Source organism: Eurypyga helias, unplaced genomic scaffold (assembly GCF_000690775.1).
Source record: "Eurypyga helias isolate BGI_N326 unplaced genomic scaffold, ASM69077v1 scaffold11177, whole genome shotgun sequence".
In the NCBI taxonomy this organism is placed as follows: domain Eukaryota; kingdom Metazoa; phylum Chordata; class Aves; order Eurypygiformes; family Eurypygidae; genus Eurypyga; species Eurypyga helias.
This window is the reverse complement of record NW_010261133.1, coordinates 700-12,421: the sequence shown is the minus strand read 5'-3', so window position 1 is coordinate 12,421 and position 11,722 is coordinate 700. Positions and strand designations below refer to the sequence as shown.

General features: G+C 43.2%; 1 protein-coding gene across 1 annotated transcript; it reads left to right on the top strand.

The window, feature by feature from the left end:
* Nucleotides 1-7,395: 7,395 nt before the first annotated feature.
* ITM2B (integral membrane protein 2B) lies at nucleotides 7,396-11,386 on the top strand (the record flags this gene model as incomplete). Its single annotated transcript, XM_010155259.1, has 3 exons — nucleotides 7,396-7,526; nucleotides 8,987-9,193; nucleotides 11,276-11,386. Coding segments are annotated over exons 1-3 (396 nt in total), but the record flags the coding sequence as incomplete, so codon positions are not given.
* Between the last annotated feature and the right edge of the window lie 336 nt (nucleotides 11,387-11,722).

The window sequence follows — 11,722 nt, the reverse complement described above, 5'->3', positions numbered from 1 at the left end:
AGGTGTCCCTGCCCATGGCAGGGGGGTTGGAACTGGATGGGCTTTAAGGTCCCTTCCAACCCAAACCATTCTATGAGTCTATGAATCATAAAGCCTCAAAGGAAAAAAGGAAAGGATGTGTGGGGCTTGTTGAGCAGAGACCCAGCACTCCTATGGGTTTGGGTGTTTTGGTTTTTTTTTAATGATTCATTAATCCTCTCCCTGCATAGTGTTAGTGTTACTTACAAGCAATAGATGCGTATCACAGGAGGGCTGAGGTAGGAAGGGGCCTTTGGAGCCCACCTGGTCCAACCCCCCTGCTCGAGCAGGGCCGCCCAGGACCATCTCCAGACGCTTTTGAGTGTCTCCATGGCTGGAGACTCCACAGACTCCTTGGCCAACCTGTTCCAATGTTCAGTCACCCTCACAGCAAAAAGTGTTTCCTGATGTTCAGAAGGAATCTAAGATGGTGTTGAGATCGTGTTGTGCCAGTTGCTGTACAGAAACAGAAAGGATGGCGGCCCTTGGCCCAGAGTGTTTGCAGTGAGAACACAGGACGGGAGGCGATGGAGCGGGGTTGGTGGGACAGGCCAAAGGTACAGAGCACTTCTGTGGCCATAGTCCAGGTAGCACACTGATGGGTGAGTGCGCTGCACGTGGCAGAGACTGCAGAATTCTGCTTTGGAGTGGGGAAGGATACAGGATGTAGACACAGGATAAGAAGGAAATTAATAGGAAGACTTTGAGACCACTGGGTTTGGTAGTGAGAGAAGAGAGTTGGGGGGGTCTTGGAACTGGGCAGAGAAAAGAGGAACAACTTGTGGAACACAATTTGAAGAAAACAGAGTGAAATATAGTGTGTGGTTAGTTGTACAGTTGCTGTAGATGGCCTGGGGTGACGAAATAGCCAAAAGCTGTGCCTGTGAATCACCTGAAGAAAGTCCTGGCCTGGTCTACAAAGAGAATTTCCAGGCCATTCCAATAAGTGTGTTTGGTTTTTTTGGTGTTTTGTTTCCCACTCAAGTCAATGTAAGACCATTTAACAATAAAAATAACCACGCTTAACAATACTGCTCCCAAATTTAATCAGTGCAGTAGACAAAATAGGTACAGGCTGCTTCTTTCTTTACCTGTTCTCTTTCATTGTTGGCTGCTATCAAGTTTTTTAATCTCATATCTCAGAAGTTGACGGCAGCGTTAGGTAAATCGTGATTACGCACACCAGTTAAGAGTTTCACGATTACTCTTTCAAGACACGCTTTTTTTATTGTTCCAGTATCACATAGCTGTGGGTGAACTGCTGATTCACATCCTTTACGTTCACTCTACAGTTGTAATTTTCCTTGACTTCCTGCAAAGAAATTGAACTCTTCATATTCCACCATGTTTATCTCTGGTTTTATTTCCTGCTCCCCTTTTCTTGCCTGATTTTTTGCTCTCCTTTCACCTCCATCCTTCCCAATGCATGCAGCTACCTTCCTACTCACCAGCACTGATTCCCTTTTTAAGATGATCTTGAGCTGGCTGCTTATATTAATGCTTTTATTCCATGATGGTTATGATGTTTGAACCATGAAATGAGTCATTTGACAGACACCTCATTTGTCAATAGAACACCCCCATTATTTGGTGAAAGGTAGCATTCAACTAATGCCAAAATGACCTTGGGCTTTGAACTTTGGAAAGCTTTGGGCACGTATTTTCTTTTCACTGCTGCATTTCCTAGTGCTGTAGAACAGATTTTGTATTGGCAACATTATTTTATAGAACATCTACAGATATTAGAAATACGGGAAGAGGTTAATAGTATCAGTTGTCTAATAGGTAATTCTAATTAATTAATCTTCTTGGTTATCCAGGCTGCGTGACTCCAGCAAGCAATGCCAGAACTAAGGACTGGTTTTCATTCTATTCTTTAGGCAGAGAGCCTTTGGCCAGATGGACAAGTCCCTGTCCATCTTGACAGAAGAGGAACTGGCAGTGCTGCCTCAGAAGGGTTTCAGTGTTCAGATATCAACTGCACATAAACAACCCTAGCTTGTTTTCAGGCTTCATCATCTGCGTAGAATGAACACGTCACTCCTTGTGATAAGCAAGAGATGTCTGAAGCGTCTATTGTATATAGAGGCTGTTTTTCCAACTAGCAAGTTAAAAGATCATTGTACTTAAAATTCAAATTTAATTTTATTAGGAAACATGAAACGGCTGCTTGAGAGGCAGATCGGTATGAAGGCCTTCCAGATTTGCAGCATCTGCCAAGTGAGGAGTCTTGCAAAAGCTTGCCTTAATTTCCCATCTGCAGCAAGTAATAAATAGAATACCAGGCTTGGAGCAGTCTTCGGGCAGGAATACCATGGGAGGAATGCAGAGCTCTTTCTAAATTAAGTTCGTTTGAAATTGACTGTCTTTCAGGAGGATTTTCTACAGATGTCAGATTTACAAGTCAGAGCAGGCAAGACTGACCAGCAGAATTCAGTTTATACAGCCATTAGTATGTTATTTCAAGACTTTTTGGCCTCCCTTATGTTAAAAAAACACCCACACTTTTAGGGAGTCATCAGTAACTTCTCTCCATTCCACTCATGAAAGCTGCAGTTGGTCAGTATTTGCCTTTAGGAAGCTCGATCTGCCCCAGCGCATTCTGTCCATCTCTGTGAGCTGACTGGCATGCGAAGGACCTCGGAAGAAATCCAGCCCATTCTACCACACTGATTGTAAGCTCATATATGTGTGTGTGTATATATATCAGATGTTATTCTCAGATGCGTAATGAGGGGATGGTTTGGGTATTATACTGCAGACATTTCTAGTAATAATCTGCATCTGGTTTCTCTGTGGATCAGAGGCTGCCTGTCAGTTCTGAAAGATCTTGCTCCCTCCCAAGATCATTTTTATTGCTGTCGCATCTGGTTTTAAGTTTGGGCCATTATATTTTGAATAGGTGCACAAAAGTCATAAAATACTCCGGACTCCCCACAGCATATCCATTGTATCTGGTTTAGGTGGATTCCTACCTAATTGATTCATATGATTTTTTTTTTTTCTAATCCTATAATTGATGTGTCCTTAATTTTGGCAAAGGAACAAGGTCTGATGACCTTCTCACCCATTTTAATAAGAACTAGACACATGCCTTATAAGTTTTCAGACTGCTTCACTTTTATAATGTTAAAGCAATTATATTCCATATGTACAAAAAGCCACAAGGGGAAAATCTAAGTAATTACCAAGTCTAATTATACACATTTGTGGCTCCAGTATTGGAGTTTCTTAGAAGAATTTTATGATGTTACTCCAAACATGAATTTGGTTCTTCTGAAATTTAGCATTTATTTAAAGGGGAAAAAAAGAAGTAGCATAGAAATCGAATTTGAAAGAGTGAAAGAATGTGTGTCCAGTAGCTATTAATAACTGTTAATTAATTATTAGTTAATAGTAATAATTATTAATAATTTTCAGGTTTAGGGGCCATTAACTTTTGTTTTTTACTTTTAAACCACTTCAGAAGCGTTAATGCTAATTGTTGTAAACACCTTCTTGCAAAGATCTCTCTGACTGAGAGGTGCTTGGGTAAATAGTTTGTGGTACCGTTTGTCCATCTCCAAAGTGTTTCATGGTGCCAGTAACAAGGCAGAGTGCAGCTTCGCATTAGCCGCTGCGGTCGCCGATGAAGGGGTTGTCCCTCAAAGCTGCAGTCATCTTGAGAAGACCACCGCTTCGGGATAATCTTGCCAACACCTTTGAATCTCAAAGAAGAGAGAATTTAATACTTCTCACTCTCTATCTACAGGGAAATTGTTCCTGCAGAGCTTGAAGCTATTCAGGTTGGGAAGTTTGAAGCCGTTTAATTTAGGGTTTAGTGTACAAGTGGCAGAGACATGTTTCTGTTTCTTGTCTTGTCCATGGGAAATGGGCTAATCAAATGTTTTCCAATTAGAACAATCAGCTCATCAAGGGAAACTATTGGGCTTGCATCCAGTTCCTCCTAAGGCGTTTTGCATCAGAGAAGATTAGTTGTGTGGCATCTTCTTAAGGTCGAGGCTTCACCAGGGAGTTGGAAGTACACGGGGCAGGGATGAAGCAGAAGAAGGGGACAAAAAGGACCGGAGCAGCAATTGTTAATTATTGCTGCTCACAAAAGTAGAGGTCAGTCTTCTCAAGTACATGGTGCTTTCTTCTGTTAGATACCTCTGGCAGTGGAAAGCTGACCTAGAGAAAAATTGGTTGTTGAGGCTGTAGTCTCATGTTGAGCTCTGGCTTCCCAAGCCGGCGTTGCTATCTGGGAACAAAGTGTGGCTGTAACTCTGTGGGGGAGAGATGCTAATTCAGCACTGTCCCTCTTGGCGGGGATCCGCTTTCACTTAATGTGTTTCCTTTCAGAACCTGAGTCACCTGGAAGGAGGGTGAGCATCCCTCGCACTTTCTTCTCTTGCAGTGCCGGAGGGTCAGATTTATATAGGGAGGAGGGATGAATTGTTCTTTTGGGTCAATTCATCCCTAACTAAGCTGTCATGGCAACAATACAAAAGCTTAGCCATGGGACAGCTGCTAATCTGAGTCTAACTTCGCTTCAGTAGGTTATTTATAATATTTTAAGGGTTGTTTTTTTTTAACTGTTTGATGGTGTACTTAGTTTTCAGATTCAGGAGAGGAAATCGATTTTGTGTTCTCTTTCAACAGGATAAAATGTTTTCAGTGTTACCTCATGCTTGTGGTTCCTCTGTACGGCGATGCAATCCTTTCACGCGCTGTCCCAAGCGAGAGGCTGAACTGGGCTTGAGCCCTTGCTCTGGAGCTCCGCATTGGGTGTGGGCTTTGCCGTGGGCTCTGGGCAGATCAACGCAATGGGCTATCCCAAACACAAAATGTGTTACTCTGCCACCATTAGGGATGCCTTCAGAAATAACGATGGTAAAATTTACCTGCTGGTGGAGGATTCAAGAGTTACATTGAACGTATTGTTTACATCTCTCATCTCGTATATCAAAGCAAAATTATTTTGGGTGGAATACTGATAAACTTGTCCTTCGGGTTCCTTCTGGCATGGTGAAAGTTACTTGCGTGGTTTTTTTCTGATTATTTTTGTGGCCTATGCCAAATTAATTTGACATTAATCCCAGTTTCCAGGTAGGTGTTCACGCTGTGTACGCCTTCTGCACCATTTCTCAGATGCGTATTTTGTAAGTCTTACTGATGTAAAAATGGAAGAGGCGGTCCCAGGCAGCGCTGGGAAGGAAGAAAGGTGCACTTTATATTAGTTACTAGGGGATATTTTGTCATTGCATCCCAGAGCTGGTTTGCTATCTGTTTTTCTGATGTGAACTTGTGACCGTTTAAAAGTCATCAATTTAAAAAAGTTTCGGTTGGGTGTCCTTTATGTGTTGAAATATCTAGGGAAATAGTTACCTAATGACAGCATAAAAATAAAAATCCTTGTTTTACCTCGTTTAGATTTATAATTGAGATGATTTCTAGAAGAATCCACAGTGAATCTTAACCTGACCTGAAAGTTAATTAGATTACCATGAGTATTATGGTCTATTCTCAGTCTTTGCTAACAGCCAGGTTAAAAAACATGCAGCTAGTAGTAATCCTGTAATTCTTTACATTGAATTCCTTAAAATAATTAGCAGTGTAAAAACATTTAAAAGTTATTACTTGTCTTTTCATTCTGCTTTTTCGGTCTATGGCAACTGTTTTCTAGTCACTCTCAGTTTGCCTTGTAATGTATCCCAAATGTTGGTTGGAAGGGGAAGTCATCTGGTCCAACCTCCCTTTAGAAACAGGAAGGTTGCCAAAGCAAGATCAGCCATGGTTTTGTCTAGTTGGGTTTTGAAAACTTCCAGAGATGGAGATTTCGCAAGGTAACTAAGACAAAAGCTGTGAAATACTCTTAAATATTTCTGAATCAGGGGTTTGGCAGCTGTTGCCTGGCAAAGAAGCTGCATTGCCACTGTATGAAAGATAATTGCAGTGTCCTCTAAAGGTGGGGTTCACATAATCTAATTTTAGCTGCATAGGAATTAGGTACTTAGTTTGTTAACCAAGGAATCTCCCTCTGTAATCAGTGTGAAGAAGTCCCTCCAAAAGACCAATTCTCCCTCTCAGGGATGGTTGGGATGAGTCATTCTCAGGAAGTGCCTCTTCATCCCCATCATTTGCAGGGAGGGTCCCGTTTCCCTTTGGAGTCAGACTTGCTTAGATGGCCAGAGGAGGGGCATTCCTTCCCCACTGGGCAGCCTGGGGACTACACCCACCTCTTTGTTCAGGTGGGAAATCGTTGTAATTACCAAATACTGCAAAAAAAACCCAGAGATATGAGGCAGAACATGGACTGACAACCATAGCTATCGATGCTTTCTGAAGCACTGCCCTTATGCTCTTTCTCCATTTTCTGGTTTGGGGTTTTTTTTTGTTTATTTGGGTATAATGATCTCCCCTTGGTCATCATGCTACCCTGTTGGGTTTTTTGGTTGTAACGAGGTAACGAATTGCTTTGTATTTATTTTAATTCTGATGTTTTCCCAGGATTATCATGGCTTGGAAGAGGATGACTCAAAGATGGAGGTTTTTTTGGTTGGATTTTTTGGGTATTTTTCTTTTTTTTTTTTTGGATGCAAGTTATGCAAACACTTGGGGGAGGAAAGACCATTGTGATGTGGCTGATAGAGGAAAGATTTTGCAAGCAGCAGTTTATTGCTTAGGATGCCTGTGGGGACTGCATGGTTATGCAAACTAGTGCCCCGAAGGGGAAACATCCTGTCCTTCCTTTAGCATAACATGCACAGCAGATAATGAGCCATGGCCAGTGCCATCTTCCAGCAGAAAACTTCCCGAAGCACAACTTGAAAAGCATCTTTTTCATTCCCGCTCTTATTCTGCCAGCAAAGAGGTGGCAAAGTCTCTTTCTTCCTGATGGAACAACAGAGGAAAGGATATATTTTGCTGTTCTTACTACCTTTGATCTTTTGTTGGTTCTTCAGGTTCACTTAAATTGCATATACCGAGATAAAAAAGAATCTGACCTTTCGGAATTGACTTCCTCTGCTGTTGTTGCATCGAGGTTGCCTGGGAATAGCTGGGTTTGTGTCTGTAAAGGGGCTCGCTGTGTGATGTTAGGTATCTTGGGAGGTTTTGTTGCATTTTTGTTTTCATTAAGTCTGCTGGTTTAGTAAATGACAATGACATTAAAGTGTTAGTACATAATTTTCCTAAACCTCTACTTAAATATATCTGTGTTAAACTTCCCCCAATAAAATACGTTACCAAACAATTATGATAAAGTGCCAGTAGCCTTTTCTGATGGAAAATGGTCTTTTTCTGATGGAATGTTTGTGCTTGCTGGGCCTGAAGTGTCTGCTGTCACACAGGTCTTGGGAACAACGGTGTGCTGACGGTCTCTCCTTGACGCGTTGCAGGACCCCGAGGATGCTGTGCCTGTTGGGCAGAGGAGGGCCTGGTGCTGGTGCATGTGCTTCGGATTGGCCTTTATGCTGGCTGGTGTGATCCTGGGCGGTGCCTATCTGTACAAATATTTTGCATTCCAGGTAAATCAAATACTTTTTAGTTATGGGAGGGTTGTGTTTTTCACTGTTACGCCTTTACATTTAGAAAAGGGAAGAGGAGCAACAGACCAAACCCAATAGCCTTCAGCTGTTCCAAAGGCGAAGCGTATGCCTTCTCTGAAGTTACCTGTTGGCAGAGGAGGGTGGGAACGAAGCCAGCGAATCCGAGCCCAACACTTTTGAAAACCTTACTTTGCAGAGAAAGGATTATACCTAAATAGGACTTGGCTTTAGGAATCCCAGTGGTGTCCTAGATTTTCCCCTGCTCTCTCCTGTTTCACAGCGCTGAATACTGGAGGTGGATTAACCTCCCTGTTTGACTCCAGGTTTCCTAGATGCATGCGGTACTGCATGCGGCACGGGGAAGGGATTGCTTGTCAAAGCAGTGCAGAGATTCTCCTTCCGAGCCTCCCCGGGGGTAGGAGGTACAGGCCCTGCAGGGGACCTGGGAGAAGCACAGCCAACGTGGTTAAACATGCTCTGTCAAGACTAATCCACGCTGACAAGATCAGAACTCTGACAAAAGGTATTTTCAGTCTTTAACTAATGGCACCGCCGCAAGAGGAACCCTGTGAAGGCTCGGTGCTGAGGAAATGGAACATTTACCTGAAACATGGGAGATCCGAGTTAAATACTGTCTTCCTCGGGGGCAGTTGTCACTGAGCAGTGCTGGATGTGCTGGGCTGTTGCCCGAGTGGCGTGAGGACACCCTCCCTCCTTCAGAAACTGCTGGGGTTGTGAGATTCACGGGGTGAGAAAGGGAAGGGTATAAGCAAACCATGAATCCCCTTAGCCCGCTGGTTAGTGCACGTAATCATAAGGTGGAAATTCTGCGTTCTTGTCCCTGCTACCAGGGTTATTTCTTTCCCTCCCCCATTTTAGTAGCTGCTAATGTAAAGGCAAAGTAGTTAAAGGTGAGAAATTTTAGCTGAACTTGCAGTGGATAGTCTGGCTCTCACCTTAACCTAATTTACAGGGGAACGGTGCAAACGATGCCTGAACAGCATAGCGTTTCTTGGTGTGTTGACAAGCTCAGAGTTAGCTGAGTTACTGCTGTATTGCTGACACGATTCATCCACGCTTAGCACCGCAGTGCTCCACCTTCCACGTGCCAGCTGGCTGAAATGGAAAGTGCCGTCTGATTCAAACCCGTGGTACCTGTTTATCAGTCAGGTGTGGGTTGAAGGAAACGTTCACGGGTTGACCTAACTGAAGGCATCTTTTCAGTGTAAAATACTACATTGATGGCATGTGATTTACCCTTGGTCCTGTTGCAGATAACAACTGGCTCCTACTTAAGTGTATGAATCAAATTCAATTAAATTAAATTTCGTCTAGTCAGGCAAATTTTTTTTTTCCTCCATATTGCTTTGAGAATATTAGTTTGAAACTTCTAACAAGGCTACAGATGTTCTTGTTGCTGGGTTGTTTACTGTTTTTAGCAGGGTGGCGTGTATTTCTGTGGAATAAAGTACATTGAAGACGGCTTAAATTTACCTGAGCCTGGGGCAGAGGCTCAGAGTGCTCGCTACCACACGATTGAGCAAAATATTCAGATCCTGGAGGAGGAAGATGTTGAGTTTATCAGTGTGCCAGTCCCTGAGTTTGCTGATAGCGATCCTGCTGATATCGTCCATGACTTCCACCGGGTAAGGAATATGTCTGAAGAAGCTGAAAGCATTTAAAACTTGCAAAATGTTCCCCCTCAGTCATCCTGATAAATGTACTCCCTAATTACTGTGGTGGGGGAAAGTGGAGGAGGCAGCAGAAACCTTTTGATCAGCGGCAGGCTGCAAGCAGTTATTAACCGGGCATACAAAGTACAGCGTTTGACAGTCATTATGAGGTAGTTTGTAAACCACCATTTGCAAATATGGTTCTGTTTTTAGAAAGGGAAAAGTCTTAAAGTTACTCCCTTGCCTTAGTATGAGGAAGTAAGGAGAATATAGTCCTTGCCGTGCTAAGTGCACGGAGCCAGAGTTTGACCAACTGCTGTGATGCCGGGGAAGGTTTAGAGTGGGGCTGTCGTAGCTCTGACCTCGGCTTGCACGGGCTGGCTGCGTCTGGTGTCACTAGGTATGTTCAAGCATCCCCAGAGGTTGCTCTCGTAATGTGGGACAAAAACCCTAAAGCAACAGCGGGGAGGGAAGGAAGCGACCCTCTGTCCGTGGCAGAGAGCAGGGAGCGCCCCTCTGTCCGTGGCAGAGAGCAGGGAGCGACCCTCTGTCCGTGGCAGAGAGCTTGTTTCCCAGATGCTGCAGGAAGCCTAGCAGAAGCTCAGTTTGCCTTGTGCATCACAGGCTGCTGTGGTTCCTAAAAGCATCAAGCCAGGGTATTGAGACACTTCGAGCTATTTCTTCCTTTTTTTGTAGAAACAACTTTGATCAGAATGGTGGTAATAAATTTTTGGCAGGGCAGTTGACAGGCCTGCAGCTCTCAGCATTAACGACAGAGCTGTAAAACAATTAGAAGCTCTTCTTCTCTATAGCGGCCTGATGGAAGCTGTTTGATAGGGATGAAATGTTCTACAGCTGGTTCCCAGGAAGCTGGATATCTGTGAACATTTGAGGACTTTGCTGCACAGCTTTTTTAAGCAAGACTGAAAAAGAAGAATAGGAAAACGTCCTGTTTTTTTTTTTTTTAATGCAAACTTCAAAGTTTCAAGTTTTCCAGGCAAAATGAGTGCTATCTATCAAATATTCATAACCAGATTTGGAGGAAAACATTGCTTGCTTGAGCTGTGTCATTTAAAAATATTCCTGAATATATTTAGGGAGCTTCTGTGAAGAATTAAAGCGAAGCCTCTAAAGAGGGAAAACCAAGGGAGAAAAAAAGCAGCGTGTAAGAAGTGAATAGGAACGAGACGATATTAGAAATTTACTTTCTCATGGAGTGGGTTAAAGGCTTTGCTCTGAAGGTCAGCGCAAGGATCGTTTGCCATGGGCACAGCACTTATGCAGCGTAATGAGATCAGTTGCACCCATGAGTGCTGTCCTGGTACTGATTTGACTGTTGGGCTCTCGGTGCTCAGTGTTTTGTATGTGTGTCCGCAGCCTCAGCTTTCAGCAGCTTGAGATAATGTCTTCCTTAGCAAGAACAGATGCAGTAGAACACAGCTCAGTGAACAGAGCCATAGGATTCATCGGGATAATTCCCTGGGCTTATACAGCTCTGTTTTTATCAACTGATGGCAAATATTGCAGTACACGTACTATAAAGATAATAATTCAGCTGGGAATAATCATTAACACTTCAAGTCAGTAGGATTTTTGAAAATAAAAGGATTTTTGTTGTGCTATCCCTAACAGTATTTTTTCCCTTCTATATTTTGTTCTTACCAGCAGTGTTTCCCCTTTATAACAAAATACAGAAGTGTGGGGATTCAAGCAAGGCTTTTGCCCCGTTGTTTCAAAAGGCAGGCGCAAGGAATAAATGAAGAGTGTACTTGATTGCCTCACAGCTCAGACACACCTTTGTGATTTCATTGCTGTAGTGCACTTGAGCTACACGTCACCTGCTGCCCCGCACCCATCCCTGCCATGAGCTCTCACCGGGACTGCCTTTCATTTCTGCAGTTACCTACCCTCACATGGGAGTTTTTTGGACCGACTTTGTAGCGAACAAAACAATAATGTGAAGAACAACACGAGGCAATAGCAGTTTAGCAAAGCCTGTATGTGAATTTTCTGATCTTCTTCTTGTTCTGAGTAAAATAACTCTTTCCTCAACAGAGACTCACTGCCTATCTTGACCTTAGCCTGGATAAGTGCTATGTGATTCCTTTGAACACCTCGGTTGTTATGCCGCCGAAAAATTTCCTGGAGCTGCTCATCAACATCAAGGTACGGTTGAATCGTAAGTAATCTGTGCTTAGGACAGGAAAAAAGGAGACTACTTTTTTAATTACTCGCCAGAGCTCTGACATTCACGCAAGGCACGTGTGTTAGAAAGTTGACGGAGCGCTAGGGTTCTTGGCAGACAGAAAAAAGCCTGTAACTTTTTCTTAATTAACTACAATCGTGAAGGAATTATTAATTCAGAGGAAGGCAAAAAAACCTGATTTTGTTCTTCGTTGCTACGAATTTGGCTGACAAAAGTGTGTAAACGTGGTGTACCTGGACTGTTTGATAGCGACCTACGTACTTCTTAATTTATAATCCCTAGGGACTACGGTCTCC